This window comes from Rhizomucor pusillus (genome assembly GCF_041956525.1).
Source record: "Rhizomucor pusillus strain CBS 183.67 unplaced genomic scaffold VTP01scaffold_8, whole genome shotgun sequence".
NCBI lineage: Eukaryota > Fungi > Mucoromycota > Mucoromycetes > Mucorales > Lichtheimiaceae > Rhizomucor > Rhizomucor pusillus.
In genome coordinates, this window is record NW_027192150.1 from 554,827 (window position 1) to 580,431 (window position 25,605).

A 25,605-nucleotide genomic window follows, 5' to 3' on the forward strand; every position below is an offset into this window, starting at 1 on the left:
ATACCATATAGGCATCCGTCCAACAGTGAAATGTCACATGGATTTGCGCCATCTGATGCTCGATGTTTTTATTTACCTGATCTACGGTGCCGCAAGGTATTGTGTGAAGGGACATAATATGTAGATTGCACCAGCTCTGTGCACACACGATTGTGTTTCTTTTCATGATTCATTCTTTGATGTACCCTTTTTTATTTTCTAAATATCTTGCTAGCTCATTTAGGTTTCCTAAGCAACATTCTTCCCGGAAAACAGTCGATTTTGAGAACTTTCATCATATAGCATAAGAAATGTGGAGAAAGGTTGCACAAATTTAATCATTTACGTATGAGCTGGTGACCACTTGCTCTCGTGACCAGTCTAAGCTCTGGCGCTAATCGCAAGGAGCGGCGCATCGCATAAGGTATCGTCGATGAATGAGAAGTGTGCTTAGCAAATGGTCAAGTGTATTATAAGATACTCACCACAGAGACGAACCGCTCTTTGAAGATTCCTATTGTGAGCTTCTCTGATGTCTACTTGGTTGCTTCCTTTTTGTTGGTATTCAGGTGCTTGTGTACAACTGAGCAGATGAACAAGATCCAACAAGCGGAAGCTTCTGTGGCGCAGTGCATGGAAAATATAAGAGCGGGATGCTACGCATTGTTTTACCCACTTTCATCAACTCTTCCTTAGTGTCCAGCTTTATGTACTTTAGGGTATGTCCGATACATATAGAATGGATAATCGGCTAAGCGAAGATTATCACGACGCGACTACTACGACTGATTTTCTGTATTCCCCGATGTCGGCAGAAAGCAACAGTGATGATAATGGATATTATGGTGGACGCGCGGAAACAGACTACATCCAAACGTACACGTCGCCCGTGATAGAGTCAGCACAACCTTTGCTGCCGTCGTCAAGCTCCTACGCACACATCGGTTTTGCCGCCAACCGAAACAGCAGTCCTTTCTTATTCCATGAAGATCGGTACCTCACGTCCATTGAGAATACGGATATTGCGTTACTATCGGCCTGTCCGACGAGTTTGTAAAAAGGGTTTTCGGTTTACAGATATTCTCAAGCACACAAATTATGGTAGGTGTCCTCCAGTGCACATGTATTCATCTATGTACCTTTCTCGATCTCTATGCTTTGCGTATTTACATACATGGAGAGAGAGAGAATTAGTTTCCTGTCTCTACACTGAACAGCTGGGTTCACTCATTATTGTCGTGTTCATCGTCTAGTATATACTTGCAGATATCTTGACGGATTCAAGCTTCTCTGAGCATCATTCCCTGTCTCTCGCGAATACCTTGTTGCATTGTAAACCATACCCTTTGTTCAGAACCGTGAAGATAGGCGGCGATCCGGAGAAGGGAGGATACGTCATGAAACATATGCAGCAAACCAGCACTGTCGCCGCATCAGTCCAAAATGGAGAGGAATCGTTCTTTATTTCCTCGCCTAATGCTTTTTATACACTGGACCCCCGCATCGTTAATGACACTAAGGAGACGTTGCCTGTTGGTTTATTCACGAATTTCACGCGCTGCTACATGCCAAGATGCCAAGTAGGCATAGGCTGCTATGCTCCGCGATGTCCAAACAAACCTAGTATTGTTCTGAAGGAGATAACTGTGGTATTTTGTCTTTCCTTCGTACGCGTGGATAAAAATCAAGATGGTTTTGTTCTAACTCTTCGCTGCTGAACTACTTTTAGCCTCAAAGAAATAAGGGTGGCAACGCCGTAGAGCCGTTTATTCAAAGACGCCAGACAGTAAGTACAGTAGTTGTCGACAATGCGCCGACATTCAACAACGTGACACACAGCTCACATGGCAACAACCAGGTTTACAAGTACGATAAGCCGTCTGAGGATGACAAGGAAAAGCTGGAAGAAATTCATACAGGGATCAAACATCAGACGATCAAGCATCTGCGTGAATCCGAACGAGAATATCTGGTGCATATGAAAATTTTGCATAGAGTGAGTAGTAATTGAAAAAGGGTCCACACAGACCATTTGGATTGACCGATAATTGGGTTTTCAGGAGATCGTGACACCTTTGCGAGAACATGATATTATCCGTGCAGACCCACAGCTATTCATCCGAAATGTCCTTGCGGGTTACAGTGTACTCGAACGTTGCAGCGAGGAGTTTTACGGCAAAATCGAAGAATGCGATGTCGATATACCCAGAGATATTGGCGATATTTTCTACGAGCATCTGCTGGCTATAGAAACAGAGCTGAAACATTATTTATCAAACATCCCTTTAGCCGAGTATATTATCAAGAAGGAGAAGCGACAAAATAGGATGCTCGCACAGCTCTTGGAGGAGACACTTGAAAAAAGAATCCTAATTTGCGGAGGGCACAGCAGGAAGAAGAAAATACCTCATCTTCCATGGTCAAGGGAAATAACATATATTTTTACTTGCGACAGCCGCGCCGACAGCTGCAATGCTACGCCGACTGCCTGGACTCTATGATAATGAGCACACAACCATCCTCTCCAGAGTACGAATATCTAAACACGTGCCGGATCACGGTCGAAAGCATTCAAGCAAAAGCAGAGCGGATGGCGCGGGATGTCAAGCAACGCGTAGAAGCTTTGAAGCTCGGCGAAAAATTGACTTGCGCACCAGGCGAATCCTACAACTTACAGCTCAATGATCCGAGGAGGCGAATATATTATCATGGCGAGCTCAAACATCAGCCAGAGAACAAGTCTGTGATCTCTATTGCAAAGCGAGCAGGTCGACGGCGGCGCAAAGTGCATATCTTTATTCTGGACCATGTTCTGTTGATGACCGAGCTTGTAGAAAACGAAAACAACAACAACGACGACGACGACGACCATTTCAGGCACTCGCCGTCGTTTTACATCAAGGCTAGACAATTACCGTTGCAAATGCTAGCGGTTCTCACTCAGTCTCAGCAGCAACAAGATTCTGAATCATGCAGCGTGAACGTGAGCACATCCAGCAGTAGCGGCAGCAGCAGCATTGCTGGATTTTTATCAGCACACATGTGTTTTCCCTACTATCATCACAGCAGCGGTAAGCAAAAAGTAACGTTTATCCACAGAGGACGCGTGGATCTGGATAAGCAGCGATACCAGCATACTTTTACGGTCGGATCGGCTCAAGAGATTGAGAAATGCCTCGGTGCACTGGAAGATGCAAAGATACAGCGGAAACAGTGCCTGGCGTATTTCAACTCTCGACTTTGGATGACACTTCGTTCCGGATCAGCAGCGACAACTGGGATGAGATAGATAATGTCAACTGTACCGTGCCTATAGGTAAATAGAAACATTGTTCTTTTGCCGGCATTTTATTGTTGAAAAAGATAGTAACTTACACTGCACCATACTAGAAACGGTAAATAGTATGGGAGACACGCAGCAGAGGGTCATTTTCGGCACAGATACGGGTGTTTACATCAAGAACGTGACGGGAAGTTACGTACAGCGAATATTGCAACTTGAAAACGTTACGCAGGTAGCCATCATGCAAAAATGCCACATGCTCATAGTGCTTGCAGGCAAGTAAATGGAGAGCTTTGTTTTCCTGCATAATCAAACAGGTTGTATAATGTACTTTTGTATAATAGATGAAGTTTTACTTGCTTACCCGCTGGAAATGCTTCCAAATTCATCAAACATTTCATCAGATGTCGTCGAAGCAGAGTTTGGTGAATTCAAAGAGTTTATCGACAATAAGGTCCAGTTTTTCCAGATTGGTAAATATTATCAAAAAGATCTTCTCGTCTATGCAAGGCGGAATACACCAAGTGTGCGCGGGTCAAGACGGCTTATTGCATTGGAGCCTATTGAAAGCATGTGTGATCCGCAGAGTAAGACGCGTACATCGCACATTAAGCGCGGTATGTTCGGTGCGACGTATACAAGTGGAAGAAGAGACCAAAAGTTCTTCCAGATATACAAGGTAAGCTCTTGGTCACTTGCACTGCTCTTTCATCATTATGTATTCGACGATATTTATATGCTTCCTGTAGGAATTTGCTGTCAATGCACCGGTGAGCGATATCTGCTTTTGTTTTACAAACATTGTTGCCGTATGCAGAGATCGATTTTTATTAGTGGACCTGCAGAAATCAGCTAATAGTCGTCAGAGCATACCGGATTGGGACGGCGACCCATGGCTCAAGGCCTTAGCTGGAAGGTTTACAAGCTTGAAGGCATTGAAAATTTACTACACCGGCAACCGCTGGTTGTTATGTTACAACCAAATTGAGTTCTTTGTGGATAGTCAGTGCGAAAAGCAGAGTAGTAGAGTCTGCTCTTTGAATGGGAATGCGTCCCAGAAAATGTGGCGTACCATCATCCGTACATTATCGGATTTGCAAAAGACTTTATAGAAGTTCACAATATTTATACGGCAAGTAGTAAAGTAGACCGCGCCTCCTTGCAGTCGAGTTGCCTTTACTAAAGCATGATCATATCTTTCGCTTTTATTTCCCACAGGGCTCGCTGGAACAGATCATTACAGGAAAACGATGTCGACTGACATACGAGGATTCCGGGGATATCTTGGGAGTTGTCCACGGATGCATGGTTCAAATACTAGACGCACGCAAGGCGCAACATATATTCAAGCTCAAAGCAACAAGATAGACTCCTCCTGACGTTAGAAAGACTCCTGACGAAGCAAGGAAACAACATAAGTATAATAATGTTATATATAATTGTATATATTGCTGTATTTTTTGCATTTAAAAATCTCTCTTGATTTTTTCTTTTTAACGATATTAGAATGCGCCTTCAGGGAAGGGACCATATTCGGCAACATCGTCTACTTTTACACCGTTATCGAGGACGTAGGAAATACGCAACCGGAGTCTCACAGGCGTCTAACAAGAAGAAGCGAGTTTTCAATCAGTACAAAAGTCATCGTCTGGAACAGAAAACGTTTTATACTTTTACCTGTTGTGGGTTGTGGATACGCATTTGCTGCTTTTCTGTAATATTTGGCTGTACGGTTGTATTGCTGGTTGGAGCCATTTGTAATTTCTGGCTCTTTGGTACTGCGGCCTGGAATTGCAAGTTGGAAATAACTCCTCCTTCTCCGCTGTTTACAAATGTTGTAAGAATATTGATGATTGCAGGATTGTTTCGATCACGCGATGGAGTGAGGAATATGGAGAATCCATTCTTTGAGTAGGCTTGGTATCCGTTGTTTGCTGCAGCAGGCTTAGGGCTTGTTTTCGTAAAGGATGGAGATGCGGGTTGTTGCTGGACTGGTGAAGAGAATTGACCTAAAGAGGCCAGAATATCCAGGTTGTTGTTGTTGTTGTTTTTGTTATTATTGTTGTTGCTGGTGGCAAACGCAGTTGGAGAAGTTGCACTGGATTGATCGGTTCCGACACCGCCCAGTAAATCCATCAAAGCGTTGGTATTACCGCTGCTGCCAACAGCAGCGCTTGAAGATGCAGGTTGAGCGGGTGCGGTTGCGGGTGTCGCTGAGGAAGAGCTGCCGCCAAACAGGTCTGCAAGGAGATCCATGCTGTTTTGCTGTGGCTGCGGAGAGGTAGCACTCTGAGGCGAAGCCGGAGCAGCTACCGCCGAACTGCTCGTCTCATCAGGTCCAGAGGCAATGCCGACACCCATCAAATCCAACAGAAGCTACGTTGCAAACTTCATTAGGACAAAGTTGCAAAATCAAATTCATCCACTGCTAACTTACATCTTGGTCACTAGGTCCTGCCTTTGAGCGTCCTCTCTCTGTCACTAGCGAGTACAATGTTGTCAGTGCCAAGTATGAGAAAAAACGTTGGCGCAGATCCCTGATTCTTACCTGGGCTGGTAGGTCCATTACCGCTGGTCTCTAGGATTGCACGACCCTCTGGAACAGGCATTCGTTCAAGCACGGCAGGGCGAATATTATCGAAAGCGAAAAGTTGAGTGTATTCTACAGCTCGCTGCTGGATTTCCACTTCTGTGCTGATAGTGTATTTGTGAAGTAAACCCTTGATAGTTTCCTGCACAGCCGAGTCCGTGAGCCGAGATGAAAGCTTCATCAATGCCGTCAGCACATATTCCCGAGTGAGTTGATTGGCGTAAGGGCCAACCAGAATCGATTCCAAAAGTTGGACGACAGAAGCATCGGACACCTGTTTGGATTTATATCAGATAATGTTTTCAGGATATTTTCATTCCTTACTTTGTCCGTACCTCTATCATCGTGTTATCATCTTCAAAGCTGCCTCCTCCAACCAAAACATCGCCGTATTCACCAATGACCCACACGCCAGCTAACACAAAACCTTCCTGCAATCGAGGCAAACAGAATTAGCTATGGTTGCTACGAATTAGGACGATTTTTCAGCTATCACGAACCTGTGAAATATCCTGCTTTAAACCGGCATACAATTTCTGGACAGTGTATTGTTGTAGGTCTGTAGTCTGGGCAACCAAACGGATGAAACCGGCGAGGACCTCCTCGCGGACGTAATTGCCTGCGAGCTTGAGCATACGGAGCATTGTATCAACGTGCCAGCGTTTGTTGGGAGCAAAACGCTCTGCGGCGAGAGCAAGTTTCGTTGTCATGCTCTGCTTGAACTCGGTATCTGCAATTTCCAGGAATGCGAGCAATTCTCGGGTCAAGACTCGGACGTTGCTTTCGTTAATCAGTGCAAAGCTGAGCTCGAGAGCGCGGCGACGGATAGAGATATCGCCATCACGCAAACAATCCAGAATGATGTTGCGATGTCTCTGGACGGCTTGAGTTTCGATACCCACAGTCTTGTTCAAAGTCTCTAAGGCGACATAGCTTTGGATACACAAAAAAGACAAAGTTGAGTCCACTTTAGATCGTACAAGTCTGGCCATGCAGAAAACATCCATACCGAATGTTGTTATCCCTGTTGCTCAAGAATTTGCCAAGAATATTGACAGCAAGCACTCTCAATCCGGCTTCACTCTGGATATCCATGATGGTCAAGACAGTTTCATACAAGATAGCGTTTCCAACATTTTTGGTGCTTTCGGTATTAGTCGCGACTTGGGCCAGGATATCGTTCATTGCGTCGGATGCCTCCTGATCATTCTTTGCCAAAATGCGCAGTAATCGAAGGATTTTTATCTGTAAAAATGGATCGGTGATACCCGTAACATCGTGCTCTGGAGAGAAATTGGCGCTGACAAGGTTTTTGAGATGACGCACCAGTAGAGGTACAGCCTAATATATATATATATATATATATAGGTGAGGAGGAAGGCCATAAAGTGAGGGCAAATGCATCCTCCTGTCAGCTACGTACCTTTTTGAACAGGTCAATGTTTTCAGGATATTGCTGGCACATTTCGGTGACAAGCGTGACGCCGGCGATAAGCACACCGTGGTTTCGATCGTTCAACAGGGATTTGGTCTTTGGCAAGAAATTCTCGCAAAGTTCAGGGACTCTGCGAATGATTCGCAGCGCGCAAAGCGCGGCCTTTTTTCTAATATATGTATTGGAGCTTCCCAGCAGCTTTTCGACTTCAGAGCATAGATCACGGGCCATTTCTGAGGAAGAAATGTTTCCCAAAGTACACAGTGCCAGGCCGACAACGTACATATTGCTGTGGTTAAGATCACTATTTTATAATCACGGGAAGTTAGCCCACAAGTAATATATCTGGCAATGTAATCTTACTTTTTAAGACTATTTGTGACAAGCGTCAAAACTTCTGTCTTCTCGTCAATGAGGAGCATAATGCCGAGATATCCTAATCGCTTGTCTGCGAATTTGGGACTAGCGACGAGCTTGAGACATTCCATCTGTCCAAAGTGTGCTGGGTAGCCGAGCATGTGTATGTAAAGCAACTTGGAGACATTGGCATGCCGGGTGTCGCTGTGTTCTTCCTTGAATGCCGTTCGAATGTTTGCACTTTCCTTTTGGATTACTGCTCGTTCTTCGGCTGCAGTTTTGCATGCTCGTACAGCCTTGATGAGGTCTGAAAGATGGCGATGCATTTACCGTCAGCGTGTGTGTAGCAACGCAACTGTCGGGCCGTTCGAGATATCTTACCTTTGAGACGGTACAGAGGCAGTTTCGAAAGAATCTGCTGTGAAATGCTGTTGATGCTATTCATGTTGCAAAAAGGCGGGCACTCGCGCTCTCTTTCCTTCGAGGTAGTCCTTCTTTTGCCACGAACTGCAAAAGTCGCACACACGCACACCCAGAACAGGGAAATGCCGCGGTGAATGAAATGGTAGGATTTTGGAGTGGAAGCACAGCAGGGGATGGCCCTGCGGCTAATGCTATGCTATTGCTACTTTTTTATTTACTTTGAGGTTTAGCAGAGTAGTGATCATTGAAAAACATCATGATTGCTTGCGCAGCAGCTGTTACAGGAGATGGGGGTGGGCTTGTAGGTTTCTCGGTGTTCCCAGCGATAGCTTGCGGTAACTTTGGCTCCATGATATCCAAACGCGCACATTTTTTAGGTGATTCGGCCACGCTAGGCGATCTGGAGCGACATCGAATAGATTTGCCATCAGATGATTTATCGTTGCCATCGTCTTGGGCTTCTTCTTCGTCGCACAGATTGGGCTCAATGTGTTCAATGTCAGGTAAGGGCTGTGAAAATGATTGGTAGGAAAAGGCGGCGCAGGTATCTCGCTGTGCGTTTTCAGCAATGTCAATGGCATACGTCAACGTCTCGAGAGTATTTGCTTGCTCATCTGGTCGACCACCATCCGACCTTACTGAGAATAACACGTTGTTGGATTTCTCAGCAGGTCCAGTACCCGTATCGCTTTTGTTATCGGCACGCTTCTCACCCAGACATTTCTCCCTGATCCCAGCCGCTCGAGCCTGTTTTACTTCACGTTTGCGTACTGGTGGTTGCTCGTAGTAGCGAAACTTGTGAGTTGTCGGAGTATTGTCAGGGAGCGTCTCTGTGTGTGTGGAGTAAGAATCATCGGTGGGTTTACGCGTCGTTGTCGGCGATGACAAGGAAGATGGAGTAGAGAATGTGCGCGTCAGTTTTGCCTTTTTTGACTTTGCAGACGCGTTCTGTTGTGCTCGTCGTTCCAGAATATCCTTCTGCGTGAACCTTGGTTTGGGTATCTCGGCGTACAGTTCACGCTGTCGCTTTTTCCAGAGCGCTTCCACGTCGTGCAGTGTGCTGTTTGTCCATCCATTACTCATTTTGAATTGCGCAAAGTGGAGTCTTGTCTTGAGAGTTGCTACATACTACGATACAGAGACGTGTCAATGAACGAACATTAGATGTTTTGACGCGTCGGCTTTATATACTTGCGTGTGAAATATCTTCAGGACTCAGTGGCATCGTTTTGTCTGGTGTTGATTTTGGCGACACCATCATGCGAGTCGGTTGACAGGATGGATCGCTTACGAAAAGTTGTCTTTCCAGATTTACAGTGAAGGGATTATGGTTTTCCATATTTTGAGTCATGTGTGGTGGATTGGATTGGATCGGTTGCGGATTGTTTAGGAATGGTAAAAGAGGGTACAGTGGTTGGCAGGAGGTGGAGAAGGAAATAATAAAGAAAGCACAGACAGAGAAAGGAGAATTGATACTGGGATCCAATGTTAAGGGGACCCTAATGAAAGAGTTGGAATCTCAGTTCAAGGAACGCGTGGGTCTTTCTTCCCAAGTTTAGAGCCCGCTCGACGCGTCCAACTTCTCCACAACCCGCGTCTCATACGATCGTCCTGTCGCCTGAACTACTCAAACCAGACTTCATTGCCTTAATTCCAGGCAACAAACAAGAAACTCTCAGGAATAGGATAGTGATAAAGAATAATTTTTGTTTTACTGGCCAAAGAGTCTATTTTAATGCAGGTAGAGCATATGAGATGACGACTGGTTGGCCTTCAAGGAACCGAAAAGACAAAGGAGAAATGGGAATATGATGGCACGCTAAGGTACGAATGAGAAGAAAAAAAAATAAAATTTCGTGTTTCGCGTTTTGCCCCGCTCGAGGATCTTTTTTCATAGGAAATTTGAGCGACTTGAAAAAGTCAGCAGGATTTGATCATTGCGTAACATCAATGATAGTCAATAGCAGGGTCTGGGCGTTCACGACAACGATTTATTCCATCATCACAGCAGAGAATAGCACGACACTTATGCAGATTAACAACGCATGGCTTGCTTTCCCCAGCATCCAACACTACGTTGCCGACTCGGCCGCTCCCTTTTCAATGTTTCCCGTGGGAAATAAATGCAATACTAGACATAGCAAATACCGCCCTCGGAATATGACGGAGGAATTGCCCATGGAGCTTATCTGCTAGTACGCAGCGCGCATGCGACGCGTAAAATCGCCAATACAGGCCGGCAGGTTACTTTTTTTAGATACAAAGATGACAACACGTTCCAAGTTCTTGTTCTAAGAACGGGTCCACAGTCTATGGGCCTGTCAGTTCTTGCATACCTGCATACTGCAAATAAACGCATTTTTTGAGACAAAAGAATATTCATTTTCGCCAACAATCGTCGTGGACACGCTACACGTAACAGCGATCTATGTATATCACCATTTATGCAACGTATGAAATTCCAGTATCACTGTTATATACACAGCCAACTTGGAAAAAGAAAGGTGAAAGAAGAGAGAAGCCGAAACCGGAGAAAATGATTTTTGGAACCTGGTGGGCAAGCAGGAGTCGTCTGTGCGACACTTTCCAAAATGGACACAGTTTCTTTAGAAGGATCAACTCATGTCGTGGTTGATTTCTTTGGTACAAGATCAGACGTGTCATCCCACCATTATCCTGCTATGCTAATGTCTTTTGCGCAGAATATTGTGTAAATAGGTACCAACCACTTACCAGTGCTCGTCTGCCACGTTAGCAATTGACATTGAACAACCTTGCAATCAAAGTATATTGTACCAGCGGGGCATCTACCCCAAAGAGGATTTCAGCGTCAAAAACAAGTTCGGGATACCCTTATTCGTAACACATAACCCAGAGCTCAAGGCATATATCAATCAGATCATAGAGCAAGTGAGAGGTACGATTCCAAACATTACATTGTAAAAAACACGTCTATGCATCCGTAGGTTCTAACTAAGCAAACACTTTGTCACCCAATATGTACAGTATGGTTACGAACGAATAAGTTAAGCAAGCTCGTCTTGGTCATTAAGCAAAAGGACACCGGCGAAACTCTCGAGCGATGGATGTTCGATATACAGGTCGATAAGACCGCGCAAGAACCATCCCAGTAGGTATAGATCACTGATATCCTTTGCGCAAAAGGCATTGAAAAGGGGTCCTTTTCTTGTAGAATGAATGAGAGACAAGCTGAGGAACAAGACGAGTCAAATATCCTCAGTCAGGACACAAAGCGACAAATCCGAGCGATCATGCGTCAAATCTCAGCAAGCGTAACCTTCTTGCCAGATCTAGAAGATCAAGATTGTAAGCTAAAGAATAACAAATAGATTCATATTATGCATAGAATTCTCACATATTTTTTCAGGTACTTTCAACGTCCTCGTGCATACCGACAAGGACGTAGAGTTTCCAAGTACTTGGGGAGATAGCGATCCGCACCTCATTAGAGGTGGCGGCGAGCATATGAGACTCAAGTCTTTTGCAACGTCCGCTCACAAAGTTACTACCATCATCGCATACAAAAGAGACGAGGAAGACTTTTAATGGTTCGCATATTCCCTACTACCATTCTGCCACATCTGTTACCGTCCATTCCATATGCTGCTCTTCACCAGTAGTAACAGAGCATAATGAAAATTCAAACATTCAGTTTACAAGTTTATATATACTTGCAACAGAAGGGGGAAAGGTGAAGAAAGGACGCATTTCGGAAGGAGTGATAAGGGAGAGGATGAACAAATAGGACGTTTTTGACTCTGTAAACAGTTTTGATAGCGTATTTAGATCGGTACGATAATCTGGAGGGCCTTGGAAGTTTTTGAGGACTTAACCCTTAACCTTCCTGGCCTGAAATATCGATTAGCATCTTAATGTTTGCGACAGCTGCAACCGGTAAACTAACCAAAATCATTTGTAAACTTGATATGCTGTTGAATGTCTGCTTCGTTAACAGTCGGACGTGAAGTTTGCACTGCTTTGAGGAAATCCTGCAATGTCAGATCTGGCTCCATCAATTGCTCGGCTGTAATATCCATCCAAGTCATCTCTTGTGCATCAGGATCCCCTGGAGAGCAAGGTGTCAAATAGCGCTGAGTAGTGTTTGGATCTTGCCGCGAAGGTGCAGTAATCTATGGCAAGTAATTAGATATTGCTCAGCCTAAAAACCTATTACAACTTTTGCATCAACTTGCCCATTTGAAATGGGTTGCGCTTTGCACTTTGCGAATTGGCTGCATGAGCGCATCCCGCACTAGAATCGCGATATCTGAACCAGAGTACCTAGAAGACTGCGTTGGTACTAAAAGCAGAATTCTGGATTTCCAAATCTTACCCTTCGGTGAGTTCCGCCAAGTGCTTATAATCAGCGGCAGTCAACGAGCAAGGAGTAGTGCCAACGTTTAATTCAAACATTCGGGCTCGAGCGTGTGCATCAGGAAGGGGAATATAAATACGTTTCTCAAATCTATAATACTCTCAATGAATGGCCAATACACATTTTTAAAATGTGTCTTTGTTTACCTTCTTCGTATGGCAGAATCTAGCTGCCAAGGAATGTTTGTAGCGCCGAGTACTAGAATTCCGTCCATATCGTGACCAACGCCATTCATCTGTACCAGAAATTCTGTCTTTATACGACGAGCAGCTTCAGATTCTCCTTCACCGCGGGATCCGCAAAGAGAATCGATTTCATCGATGAACACGATGGCAGGCTTATTCTCACGAGCCATTTGAAACAGGTTTTTGACAAGTCTGTATAAAAAACGTAAGTACTCCGTTCATCATTTTGCTCGCTTCACCGCGAGGTTTACATACCTCTCACTCTCACCCAGCCATTTCGATACAAGATCGGACGAAGAAACGGAAAAGAAAGTCGAATTTGCTTCCGTCGCCACGGCTTTAGCTAGATAGGACTTGCCGGTACCCGGAGGTCCGTACAACAATATACCCTTCCACGGTTTGCGGTTTCCAGTAAAGAGATGTGGTAAACGGATGGGAAGAATGACGGCTTCCTTGATAGCTTCCTTGGCACCCTCTAGACCGGCGACGTCATCCCAACGAACATCCGGTTTCTCAGTCAAAATAACACCTAAAATGTTGTTGAGACATGGTTAGATCCAAGTTATTTGCCAAAGCAAAGAATAAAATATTAGTCTCACTTACCTGTCAAGCTCGCACGCATCTTCTTCAATTCAGGATCGTCTTCTTCTTCCTCTGCTTCACTCCCCTTTTTTCTGAAAAACATTGATATCTATTAGTACATGACAAGGTTGTATCCTTGAAAAAGTTTGCTTTACTTTGTCTTTTTACTTGAGCCGTTGGACCCAACAGCTTCTTGCTGTTTCTTTTCCTCCTGGCTATTGAGGAATTCTTTTAACATTTCGGCACGATCAAGGTATTCAATGAAGCGCTTCCGGATAGGTTCCTTGAGACGATCATTTCGTTCGTCTGATATGCAGTGATAAACATTAGCGTGAAGCTTGCTAGCACGACTTGGCCTGCACTGTCATTACATTTTATGGCTGTCATGAAATAATCGAGCGCATTCTGGTAATATGCATATGCTTCCTTGTAATTGCCTTTATGATCTTCTTCGGTCGCCTTTTTGACGATCTCGATAGCTTTCTGCGTTGACTCGAGTGAATCACTTTATTCGAGTAGAGCAACACTAGAGCAACACTGAGGTCAAGTGACTTACCGCGAGGAAATCTGAATTTGACATGCCTGTAACGACCTACTTCTCTTTCTTGGGAAGAAGAACAGGTCAATTGAGGTATAGTTTGCACGCTAATTGGGGGGATAGCTCGTAGTAGAGGGCGCTGTCTTGGCAGAGTGCAAAGTGCGGAACCTGCAGTCGGTTGGAAGCATTTCAGGCCCAGCATCTGCTGCACACAAAAAGGATGGATTGGACAGGGATTATTGTTGTGAAATTATGGGACAAACGATAACAGTTGCTTTTCTACTCTTGTTAGCAACAATTGCAAGGATCATATACATGGATGTTTATATTGGCAAGCTTTACAAATTACAGCAAAATATACACGATTGGAGGAAGGTGAAAAAATGTCTATGCAGCCAGGCCCATTCACTAAAACTTTTACCAGGATGCTTCAGTGTTTGTCATCTTGCGAATATGGAGAATCACGGCTTGACGTAGTTCTTCCGCGGATTTATAGACTTGAGGCCATTGATAATGCTTGGAGAATGCATTGCATGTTTTCAAGTGCAGTCGAGGATGGTTTTCTTGTATGCGATAGGCCATTTTACGAGTAGACTTTTGAGTAGATTGACCGAGTAGATGTTCAGCAGCATCTTGGCAAGCCTGTCGATCCTTTCCAGCTTGAAGAAGGTACCGTATCCGTGAATTCCAGTTATGCTCGTCGAAGGGATAATTCTCGTTGGACAGTTGCTCCCACACGCGTTCGATCTCGTCAAGTTTGCCTGCTCGAGACAAGGCGTCCATGTAAACAGATAATGCCCAAGGGCTCGTTACGACACGTTGTCTGTTCGCTATATCCTCGTTCTCGAGTTCCGGACGGATTTGAAGCAAGAGTTGAACCACATCTGGACATTGAACAGGCATGGAGATGCCTACGACGATCGGGTCTAATTCTGTCATATCGATGGTACCGCTGTATTGTTCTCTTAAGCACTGCCACATCTTCTCCACGATATCAATGCGATTATCCTCGGCGTACATCTTCATAATTGTTACGAAGATTGTTTCATTGATCTGCACACCAAGATCATGAATCTGTCGTAATAGTCGTTTGGCCTTGTTGAATTCTTTCGTATTGGTATACGCATGCAAAAGTGGGTTGAATACGTGTGCTGGGGGTATCTTTGGATGCGACAGTTGGCTACGGCGATTTTCGATATAATCTTGAACAACTATAGGCAGTCGATTGTGGTAATCTTCAGGGTATTTTGCATCAGCTAGTTCATCGTAGTTCTGGTATTCATCATTGACTTTTAGCTTGTACTCCTCAGTTTGATTCTGTGCGCGTCGAACTACATTGGATACTATTGATTCTGCAAGCGCAATATCCCCATTCTGCACGCTTCCGTTGACAAGAACGCTCGTCGTCACAAAGTTGGGCTGCACTCCGGCTTCTTTCATACGATCGAGTACTTTCAAAGCATCATCAGAGCGTTCGCATAGATAGTAGCTCTGCATCAACGTCGTAAATGCGGTGACATTTGGTTTGATACCCTTGCTTTCCATGGTTTTTAAAAGAGCTTCCACAGCAGCCGGATCTTTTCGTTGCCCAAAGTAATACATGAGCAAACTGTACGTGTATTCGTCCATCCTGATGTATGTCTTAAGCATGCGCTTGTATGTGTCAATGACCATTTCCATTTCGTTGTGCATTATTAGGGCGTATATAAGTATATTGAAGGTATATGCATTTGGTCTATATCGAGTCTTGAAAAAGTTGAAAAGACGCTGAGTACCCTCCAGATCCCCAGATTTAGCGTATGCTTCCATAAGGCTCGCGTATGTATGAGGATCAGCTTTCACACCGTATCTGTCCATCAAATCCAGTACCATTCGAGCTCCCGAGACATCGCCGTCGTTAGCCAGGAGATTAAGGATGGGTTGAAACGTTCTCGCATTCGCTGATAGCTGAGACTGACTCATTAAATCCAAAAGCGTCATTGCGTCTTCAATTTGTCGTTTCCGGACGAAGTGCTGGATCAACTGATTATATACAGGTAAGCCAACTTGCTCCCCGGCCTTTTTATGTTTTCGCATAATTGCCAGCAAATCCAGTGCCGCTTCGTGATCGTTGTTTTGAATAAAGCAAGTAATCAAAGATGACAAGATATGCTCGTTTGGCATAATCTTTTGTGTATGGATCGTCTCGCGATACAGTCGCCGAACCATTTCAATATTTCCCTGCTTTGCAAACATATCGACCAGTATACCAATCGTTGTGATATCAGGCGCGAATCCAGCTTCTTGCAAGAGTTGGTACATCTCGGTAGCACCTTTAGTATCAGCATTTGGACGCTTGTGTGCGTATATATCAATCAAGGCATTAAAAGTGACCAAATCAGGTTTGGTTGCAGGACTCGTTTGCATATGTTCAAAGATTTCCATGGCTTTCTTGATATCGCCGCTGCGACCTACTTTGTGCAAAAGAGCATTCATCGTGATTCTGCCAGGTTTCACGCCATCGTGGAGCATTGCATCGTACACCTGAAGGGCATAATCGGCAGCGCCTGCGCTGCAAAAATAGAGGACCAATTTCTTGTACAGGTAAGGTTCTAAAGAGACATGTCCATTGCTCATACCGACATCGTTCCAAAGCCAGTCCCACACGAGCTTGCAAGTCTCTGCGCTGCTTCCATCACTTCGCACCACCTCCATCAAGAGTCTCGATGTTGCTTTTGAAGGTTGTATGTCGCTCCGTATCATGGTACAGTACATGTCCAACGACTTTTCCAGGGCTGTTCTTGTACCAATCTTATTCATATGCATTTGATAGGCCGTCAAGACGTTGTTGGCTGCTTTCTGTAATTCTTCTTGTTCCGAAATTTTAGCATCCCGAGAGAGACCCTGATAAATTCGCTCCATTTCGGACAATCTCCCGTTCATGCCGTACAACCGTAACAGTATCATCTGCTCCTTTTTGCTAACGCTGTAGCCCATATCCTGCATGTCATCTACAAGCTGCTCAACGTATTTCAGGCCGTCTGCGTGATTACTTTTCTGACGAAACTGCTGCATTAAGGTAGTAAACTGAGCTCGAGATAGATATTGCAACATATGCCGTTCACGTAGATCCAAATACGATTCCCATGCCAGAGATGGATTTCGCAGTTTGCGCAGCGCGTGGAACATTATGTTGATCAATGATTGAGCCATTGACGCAGAGGACTGCTCAAGAGCTGCCAAAAGTACCGCATCGGGATCTTCTTCGTATGTCGCGCGCTTAGATCGTAACCTTGAAACGTCTCGAGTCAACTGACTAAAGCGTCTATTCTTTTGATTGTCCAATCTCCATGACAATAAGCAGCGACGATCGTGTTTAACGGTACCGATATTCAGATCGCATCTGTCAAGACATGGACGCTTAGTTGACGCGGGAACTGTTGTGCAAGTTCTTCGCGGTTGGACAATGCGCCATATCCACGCATGGCAAGGCAGACGTCGCCCGCCTACCATGCTGGTTTGCTGTTTGCTTTCAAGCCAAATGCTCTGACAGATTCTTGCAGCAGCCCAAGCATGGCTGTAGTGTCGGGTCTTCATTTCCGTTTGCTCCCCTCCCCTACACACAGCAGTTCATTCGACTGTCTCTGGACAACCCAAATGATGCAAATTACCTTACTCGTTGACAAGCTTTTCAACGCTAGTTTACAGGCTTCGTTGGGCAACAGGGAACAAAAGTTTTTGCCAGGAGTCTGTTTGAGTGGAGAAAAATTTTCTCCGCTCTGCTGACAGTTCGCAAAATGCCATTGATGTTTTCGACTTCTCTTCGACGATATCGTGAGTCCTTGGTCTCGGTACTTTGTTTCGATGAATCGAAATTTAATTCATATGTATTTACAATTTTATTTGAAACTAGCATTGTACAGTCTGTGCCGATATCATTTTCTACTCGGCATGGATTTGGCGCATGTTACATCACTCATGACTAGTAGCATTCAAAGAGAAGCGTGCGCTGGAAGCTATATTGAGTATAAACCGTGATATTCTTACTTTTGCACATCGTAAGGTACTGGCTATTACAAAAAGTATTATTTTTTCTGCTACCAACAGGCAGATTTCCTCCCTTCTCTCTAACGTAATGTATCTCAGGCCATCTTGACTGGGCAGCTGTCAACAACATAAGATCTGCTTGTGCTATTCTAGTGGAAGTACAGTTCCTTCGTAAAAGGGAGCTCTGCCAGAGCACCTCAATGAATTCATAGCATATCAATACTCAATAAAGGACACCTGTCTTCCCGGAAGTTCGTAATAGAGGCTCTGACGCCGTCAGTTTTTCTAGTTTTGTTTTAAAATTGTAATAGGTAGCGTGGCTATCGCTACACACATCCTCTTCATACAGCCCGTTTGATAGTACTATTGGATTTCGATTTGCTAGCCACTCGCTACTACTCTACAACTTGGTTCAGCCCCGTTTGCATTTAGGGATTGCTTCGGACAGCAGATAATAGTCACCCTTGGACAGACAATGAAGCATATGTAGTTGATGAGAAAACTTAACAGCCCCAAACCATGCCTTAAAATCGAGAATATACATAAGAGATCCATTCATGCTACATGACATTAGTAAGGAGCGAGACAACTTCTTTGTAACCCATCCTTCCTTTGTTCAAGCGCTGCATAATAGGATTTGATTGACCACGAAATCCTCTCCGTCATACCTTTTTCCACCTTTTCCCATCATCTCATCTATGTCATGTGTACACACACACACACTATTCTAGTCCGAGCAATGCTGCCGCGGATTTTAATAAAGCCCAAGCATAGTGACACCCCGCGATTCCGGTTGAGCTCCTTGGACTTTACAGAAACATACAACACATTCTCTCTCATGCTAAGCCAAATCCTATAGCTGCTCCCACATTGCATACTCAAAGATCATCTTGCGTGTTGATCAAGAGTAGAAGCGTCGCTTTCCTTCAAATGTCATCTCGCTCGTTGACTGTAAGGAGAGTTAGTCGCATCCACGCAGTGTCGGAGAAGCTCGGCTTTGGCTTTATCTATCTTCTATAGTTAATGTTGATGTGTTGACCAAGTAAATAGGTTATCTTTGCATGCTAACTTGGATATTGTTTTCGCCTGCCTTCTTTCCAGGCTCGCCTACTCCCAATACCATCCGTCATGTCGACTCTATTCAAAAATGTATCTGTCCAACAGTCCCAACCTCAACAGCCTTCTGTCTGATGACTCTACGTAAGCCGTCAAGCATATCCTGAATATACCGGCTCCTGTTCTATCGGTAGTCGTTTTGTACAGTACCATTCTCTCTCAACACAAGTAAGCTTGTCATGTTATGAGTGATGATCCAATAGCACCTCAACTCACCAAAGCGTACCATTTTACACATATCTGTCGCCTGCATCTTCTTTCTAGCCTGTTTCCCTGATCCATTTTTGCTTTTCAGCCACGAGCCCAATATCAGCGATGCATGTCCCAGGCTTCATATAAGCTTCAGAACATGCTGCAGAGTTACTATCCACCTTCATCTTTTTAAATTGCTTTAATGGTCGCTACCCTCCCTGCACTTGACTCACTACGCTCGTTCCCCGTAACCGAAGAGGATTTCAGTGAAATCCGCATTAAATAAGAATCGCTTAGCCTTTGTAAGCCTCCATTCTCTACTGGTTTTGCATCAGTTTTGCTACTACAAGCATAGCGCCGTCGAATTTAGTTTTGGTAATACGATTGACCAGACTTGGATCGGCTGTACAAGCGAGGTGAGTCAATCCTTTTTTGAAACTATCACTACGATTTAAAACTGGTGGCCGGTGTCGAGGATGAATGGGAGCGTATACGGCACAATCAAACCATCCGAAGCGCAGCAATACAGCTGATGTTTTGTCAGAGTATACCCTCCAGCCAGAAAATTTGATATGAAGATCACGGAGGACACAATAGTCCACTGGCTTCTTCTTCATTTACCTCTGCAATATGTATTTGTTGAAGGCGAAAGATTTAGCTGCAAATGGCTTGTATGACAAATCATGCTTCCTTTCCTGTTTGGCTGAAACGCTATTGCTAGGGCAAATTCCGAGCTAGAGGCAACCAAAGCGAATGCAAATGCTATCCATTACTTCCCGGACTTCTTGACCTACTACTCACATCGCCAGTACAAGTTGACTTGTTTGTCGTCGAAGTCAAAAAGCCCAATCCCTAGCTATAACATTCTAGTCATTAGGACTCAGTAGTTATGAAAATTGGAGAGACCGCTTGGTCACCATGGAACGCATCCAAAAGGAGTGTTTGGAACTTGAAGGCATGGCCTCAGAGACTGTAGAAAAGAAAAACTATATAAGGACCGTAAGATTTCTATTGTGCCACCAAAGTTGCCTGCATTCCAACTGCGAGGTCAACACCGGCACGATCCAAAGGCGAAAGCCTACAATTCGTTCGAACAATTTCTCGATGAATGCTTTGAGCGTTGATGAGAAATGGAAAAGACTGATACTCCTGACGTGTGATGCAAACCGCAGAGCATGGATTGTACGAGCCATGGAAAAGAAGGAATCCAAACTTGGCAACGGTTCAAGGCAGAGGTTATCAAAGCCTTCAATAGCCGCTATGCCATCTTTTATAGAAGATATAAGTTGCGCATAATGAAAAAGGCCGTACGGAATCCTTGCGAGGCTACTCCACAAATCTCCAAGAATATGCTTGCTCTTAGGGCATACCGGACAACGAAGATCTGGTTTACCGGTACTTGTCTTCTCTCTTCTCTCAATGATAAATATCGAAAAAATGCTTGGGGTGTCGTAGCAAACCAGTTTTCGCACAAGATGCCGAACACTTTGGATCCGGTCATACAAAGCGGTATTGACGTTGACGGAAGGAGAAATATCAGCTCATAATGACTCGGATACGAGCGAAGAAGATGACGAAGAACAGTTTGAAAAGAAAAAGAGAAGCAAGAAAAACAAAAATTCTTTCGCTACATCCGCAAATAGCAACATGTGCAGATACTGCAAGAAGTCCCATCCAAATTTCGGCATCTCTGTGAAGAAATGATAGAAGCACGCAAAGCCAGGGAAATCAAAGCTAAAACGGCTAAAACGGGGAAAAATTTACGATTCCTTCGCCTAGACGAAGAAGAAATGATGAAGGGTAGGAATAACCCTATCGTAAGAACCTGCAAAGAAAACACTAACGCGTCAATTATGGTACCATTAACCATACAGAGCAAATCATGGCACTACTCGATATGGGTGCAGATAGATCTTTTCTGGTCTTAAATTTTGTCAAAGGAAATAAATTACCGATTGTTGCAGTGAACCATAGAACTGTTACACTTACTGCAGGAGATGCAAATATAGGAAAAGACATCACTATCAAACGTTATGGTGAGGTCCACAATATCCAAATGAGGTATGGCGACAAGACGTATACACATTCATTCGAAGTGCTACCGCATTCTGCAGGAACAGTAGCAACTATCGGATTAGACCTCATTGTGGTATCCAAGGTTGCAAGAAAGAGGAGAATGAAACGGACATATAACATCATCTCCGATCTGATAGAAGTATATAAAGTTGTGGTGACATAATAAAAACCTTACAAGAGTCTCACAGTATTTCACGGTCTCTGTCTATTACTGCTATCTCACGATAAACACAATCGTCACCACACTCATTTCCAAATTGGGCATTGGCATCACGGTTTACTTGAACATCGGTCTGAACGACAAAAAGTTGAAGAAACACCAGTTGCTCCTGGCTACAAACCTAATGAATCACCAGCTGGTTCAAAAAATGAACAACTACAATTGCACATTGCCATGATATGGTTAGAGGATAAAACCATTGAAATAGCCAGCAAACCAAACAATGATGGAACATCCATTGACGTTAGCACCTAAAAAGAATGCATCATACGGTAACTAGTCAACAGCAAAAGTTTGATAAAAAGCATGTCATCATAGACTTCCCGCCTAGGACTCCTCATGGGATGTCCCTCCTATCCCAGTTATAATTGGGCTGGGCCTACATAATTGGGATGGGCACTACCCTGTCCCAGCTCCCAGCGGAGGTGATCCAAGTTTAGTTGGAGTTAGATTCTTTGGGTGGAGGCATTGGGATGGTCGAGCATGGATTACCGAGTTCCTCCATCCAAAATGTGCGTGTTCATCCAAAAAGATGGCCCAGTGGTTTTTAAAAACAAACCCATATGTTTTGGGTATGCATCGGTACCAATTCGCTAGGATTCACCTCCATGCCTCCACCCAAAGAATCCTTCCCCGTTTGAAGCGCCAGCTCCAACTCCAAATAAACTTGCATCACGTCCTTGAACGAAGTACATCCAAAAGTAATATCAAAGAAAGTCAACCTATACCAAACAAAAGGAAAGAAAGTCTACTCGATCAAAGAGAAATAAAACCCGACGATAGAATAGGATTCCTGCAAGCAAATCCACAAATTGATACCCCGCAATTTACAAGAACGATTACCCCATATTCAATGCAATACATTATATCCAAAGATACCAGTGTTGCTGATATCGTAATACGCAACCTGGAGGAGGGCAATATGGTAAACCACTTACATCTGGTTAAACATTGAGCAATAAAAGGGTCTAGAAAACACTCCGTGATCCAATAATGGTGGACGGTTGCGTACATCATCATATCGATAATCTGAAAAGAAAACAGAATGCAACTGAGATAAAGGTGCATGGCTGACATAGGGGTCAAACTGGTATCTGAATCGACCTCTGTCAGATGAAAACTTTCAATCAGTGCACACAACCTCTTCAGACAGAATGCCCGCTGATCCCAGAATTAGGGATCGCCAAACGATCTGGATCTGACGATCTGATCCGGATCCGAACCGATCTGCTCAGGTCCAGATCCACATTTTTTGGATCCGGTATGACATTCAGATCACAGACCAGGGTCTGGATCCGATCTGACGATCCAACGCAGGTATATACTGTATATGTATATGTATGCATTGTATGGAGACGAGCTTTAAAAGACGCCTCTGAAGAAGTTCGATCAAAATCTTTAAATTTTTACTGTACAGCGAAGATGTCCATTGCATACCATATAATGAGAGCTATTGCCACTCCTCTCAAAATCTCAACTTTAAATGGAAAGGGAACACTGGATACAAGGAGCAGCAAAATCGCCGGACGCCAGCATTCGTTATACCTTTATAAGTGTGGTAAGAAAAGCTATGTACAATGTCTGACTTCAAAACTCTACCTGTTTCGTTTGGGTGTTATAGAAACCTAATACAGAGACACAAAAACGTCATAGTACCCAAACTAGAAAATTGCGACACTTTTGCTATGCACAGCCTATTACACTATTCATGCCACCACTTATGCTACATGGATCCGAATCCCATCTGGACCTGGACGCTCTCGGATTCAGATCTACCTGGATCCGATGGAGGTCATCCATGTCCTCGTATCCATCGATAGACAATTGGGCTACCGTCTCTGTTGCCGATCAACCGAGGTCCTTTTAAAACTATTCCATCCTACGAGACAGAGGATTCGCATGGATCCGAACAACCGATCCGATCTCACATTTAGTGATTCCTACCCAGAGGAGCACATCCACAAGCCTTTGTTCTTAGCCAACTTAATGGCCGCTAGATTTCCCACTGGCCCTATCACACGACTTGACCATTCTTATAAGAGCAGAAAACCAAAATATGTTTTTCTTCTGCTATAAAATCATGGAACACAAATATATCCAAAATTTATACTACTGTGAAATCAGAGAAGAAAAAACAAATAAGGCTTATAAGTTTTTAAAAACTGGAAAAGTTTCATCGACAATGCGAATGGCCAGGTAGGCGTGGACAACCTCGACGCATCCGTGCATGCTCCAAAATCGATCTAAGGGTGAAAGGCTTTCCAAAGCAATATGAATGGTCCATTTGTTTCATTATCTGAGACATACTGTGAAAATACATAATAATGAACGTTGAGCATCGTTTGGAGGTTGTTCAACATACATATGTACGTATATCCATTCTCACAGCATTTCACTGTCTCCAATTGTGTTTTTCTGCTGTTTTATCACAATCAGGTCGGTGCACGACACCGTTGTCGTAACGCCACTTGGTCTGCGTTACGAACCCACACAGAGAAAAGACCACGAAGACCACCGAAGTAGAACCACTGTTACAGTAAACACCGAGCCCGCAGCAACAGTATCTACCGCAGTGCATACATATATCCTATTGATTAAGTATCGCAGTATCTGCAGCACTACCGCAGTAATTGTGATATCAAAATGGATAGACTACGTCAACGAGACTCAACTAAAGTTCTCTATTCACGATCATTCTATATTTATAGAGAATCTTTTCTTCAGCGGTCTTTCCTCTGTATGCATCTAATATAATCTCAAAAAGCCCGTTAACCAGTGATGGGTGAGCATCTGCCGTGCATCTCTCATCATCACGGCGGGAAACCATTGTCTGGTGTATAATTGGAGCTGTCAAGATCAAGATAGCGGCAATTACGCTATCTGCGTTACCATAGCAATAAAGAGAGGATATGAAGTGCAGGGTAAGATCAAGAGATCCTCTCAATCTCTTACGAAACGAAGTGTTGAATACAACAGTAATTCCGCAGCAATATCCCAATAGTATAAATACTCTCTCTTGGATATCGAATAAAGGACAACCAATTCTCAACCAGTTAACAAGTTCATATCTGATATTCTCTCTTCTTCCTTTATTTCTTCTTAGCAACTGTATCACTGGTTGACCTTTCTAACTAGAAAACGTCCACGACCATAACAACCACGAGGATAGAAGGTAGTTAAGTGTCGTTTTATTCTTTTGATTCTAGCGACATTTACATGTTTTTCGATATTCGGTATTATGACAATAACGGAATGAATAAGATATAAAAAAGAAGTTGAGCCCGAAGAATGTCTATATTGAAAAGGAAAAGTGCCAAATAACGGGGAAGTGTCCGAAAAGGAGAATGCCAAAAGTCTATTGTCGTGCACGGATTTCGTCACCTGCCTTTTTGGCCTGACGGCCGCTTTCTAATTCCCTTGTCTGTTTTCGCCCTCGTCTCCATCGCACAGCCGGAGTCGTGTCTTTTTATATTCATTAGCCATTCCTTTATTATCATATAGCCGAATAGACGAAATAGTATAAATATGCCCGAAAGCAAAAGAATAAAGGCCAACTTATTTACCGTCTAACTTCGTGGCCCTTTCTTCATGATTCTCTCCGTGGGTTCATAACGCCAAAAGAAGTAGCCTTGCGACACTGCACGACTGTCGTAACATTTTTTGTTTTGCGTTACGAGACCACACAGGAAAAGGAACCACGAAGACCACAAAGACAAGAAGTAGTTAAGTCAGGTATTTATACCTTTTACGAACACTAAAAGTATAAAGAGGATAATACATACAAAAAGGAAAGGTCTATGCTAAACGACATTGTGCAAGGGAAATAAGATCTAAATGGGAAATGTGTTCAAAGAAAGGAACAGAAATTAAAAAAGGAAATGCTTGAAGTCTGTGCACGACACGACCACAGTAAAAAGGATAAAAGGTTACTGCCCTCTGGCGGGTTCGAACCGCCGACCTTCAGATTATGAGACTGACGCTCTAACCAACTGAGCCAAGAAGGCGATCCACGTCTTAACACGCTGTTATTCCCTTATTTATGGCCTCACGACAAATAAAATTCTTTCATTTCAGCCCCTTGTTTGGTGTCATTTTGATCCTCAAATTCCCCTCTCTTTGAATGTATATGCACGCCTCGATTTTTACTCTCGTTTATGCCCTGCACAGACCCAAATTTCCATTTTTAAACTTAGCATTGGAGGTCATC

The 25,605-nt window shown here is 43.9% G+C and overlaps 9 protein-coding genes and 1 non-coding gene across 10 annotated transcripts; 5 read left to right on the top strand and 5 right to left on the bottom strand.

The window, feature by feature from the left end:
- Nucleotides 1-784: 784 nt before the first annotated feature.
- On the top strand, nt 785-4,374 carry VTP01DRAFT_10202 (uncharacterized protein; the record flags this gene model as incomplete). Its single annotated transcript, XM_069378539.1, has 10 exons — nt 785-1,019; nt 1,246-1,628; nt 1,709-1,765; nt 1,838-1,975; nt 2,040-2,312; nt 2,369-3,192; nt 3,246-3,295; nt 3,370-3,537; nt 3,607-3,941; nt 4,012-4,374. 10 exons carry the CDS (start codon nt 785-787, stop codon nt 4,372-4,374), a joined length of 2,826 nt encoding a protein of 941 aa, XP_069239627.1.
- A 390-nt stretch (nt 4,375-4,764) lies between these two features.
- On the bottom strand, nt 4,765-8,089 carry VTP01DRAFT_10203 (uncharacterized protein; the record flags this gene model as incomplete). Its single annotated transcript, XM_069378540.1, has 10 exons — nt 4,765-4,866; nt 4,940-5,638; nt 5,700-5,743; nt 5,811-6,126; nt 6,188-6,283; nt 6,353-6,785; nt 6,862-7,193; nt 7,276-7,591; nt 7,651-7,951; nt 8,026-8,089. The coding sequence occupies 10 exons, from the start codon at nt 8,087-8,089 to the stop codon at nt 4,765-4,767; spliced, it is 2,703 nt and encodes a 900-aa protein (XP_069239628.1).
- Nucleotides 8,090-8,277: 188 nt separating this feature from the next.
- VTP01DRAFT_10204 (uncharacterized protein) lies at nt 8,278-9,418 on the bottom strand (the record flags this gene model as incomplete). The annotated part of the gene is made up of 2 exons (XM_069378541.1): nt 8,278-9,195; nt 9,263-9,418. 2 exons carry the CDS (start codon nt 9,416-9,418, stop codon nt 8,278-8,280), a joined length of 1,074 nt encoding a protein of 357 aa, XP_069239629.1.
- Nucleotides 9,419-10,658: 1,240 nt separating this feature from the next.
- On the top strand, nt 10,659-11,634 carry VTP01DRAFT_10205 (uncharacterized protein; the record flags this gene model as incomplete). The annotated part of the gene is made up of 6 exons (XM_069378542.1): nt 10,659-10,710; nt 10,770-10,785; nt 10,854-10,984; nt 11,074-11,197; nt 11,261-11,394; nt 11,456-11,634. 6 exons carry the CDS (start codon nt 10,659-10,661, stop codon nt 11,632-11,634), a joined length of 636 nt encoding a protein of 211 aa, XP_069239630.1.
- A 289-nt stretch (nt 11,635-11,923) lies between these two features.
- On the bottom strand, nt 11,924-13,810 carry VTP01DRAFT_10206 (uncharacterized protein; the record flags this gene model as incomplete). Its single annotated transcript, XM_069378543.1, has 10 exons — nt 11,924-11,937; nt 11,993-12,218; nt 12,282-12,369; nt 12,422-12,553; nt 12,610-12,840; nt 12,904-13,177; nt 13,252-13,322; nt 13,386-13,536; nt 13,602-13,713; nt 13,787-13,810. 10 exons carry the CDS (start codon nt 13,808-13,810, stop codon nt 11,924-11,926), a joined length of 1,323 nt encoding a protein of 440 aa, XP_069239631.1.
- Nucleotides 13,811-14,185: 375 nt separating this feature from the next.
- Nucleotides 14,186-17,260, bottom strand: VTP01DRAFT_10207 (uncharacterized protein; the record flags this gene model as incomplete). Its single annotated transcript, XM_069378544.1, has 1 exon — nt 14,186-17,260. The coding sequence occupies one exon, from the start codon at nt 17,258-17,260 to the stop codon at nt 14,186-14,188; it is 3,075 nt and encodes a 1,024-aa protein (XP_069239632.1).
- A 3,017-nt stretch (nt 17,261-20,277) lies between these two features.
- On the top strand, nt 20,278-20,649 carry VTP01DRAFT_10208 (uncharacterized protein; the record flags this gene model as incomplete). Its single annotated transcript, XM_069378545.1, has 1 exon — nt 20,278-20,649. One exon carries the CDS (start codon nt 20,278-20,280, stop codon nt 20,647-20,649), a length of 372 nt encoding a protein of 123 aa, XP_069239633.1.
- A 153-nt stretch (nt 20,650-20,802) lies between these two features.
- Nucleotides 20,803-21,653, top strand: VTP01DRAFT_10209 (uncharacterized protein; the record flags this gene model as incomplete). The annotated part of the gene is made up of 4 exons (XM_069378546.1): nt 20,803-20,902; nt 20,977-21,163; nt 21,217-21,260; nt 21,367-21,653. The coding sequence occupies 4 exons, from the start codon at nt 20,803-20,805 to the stop codon at nt 21,651-21,653; spliced, it is 618 nt and encodes a 205-aa protein (XP_069239634.1).
- An 858-nt stretch (nt 21,654-22,511) lies between these two features.
- Nucleotides 22,512-23,474, top strand: VTP01DRAFT_10210 (uncharacterized protein; the record flags this gene model as incomplete). The annotated part of the gene is made up of 2 exons (XM_069378548.1): nt 22,512-22,715; nt 23,064-23,474. 2 exons carry the CDS (start codon nt 22,512-22,514, stop codon nt 23,472-23,474), a joined length of 615 nt encoding a protein of 204 aa, XP_069239635.1.
- Nucleotides 23,475-25,328: 1,854 nt separating this feature from the next.
- On the bottom strand, nt 25,329-25,402 carry VTP01DRAFT_t55. The gene has a single exon. It is a non-coding gene; the product is annotated as a tRNA-Met (tRNA).
- Between the last annotated feature and the right edge of the window lie 203 nt (nt 25,403-25,605).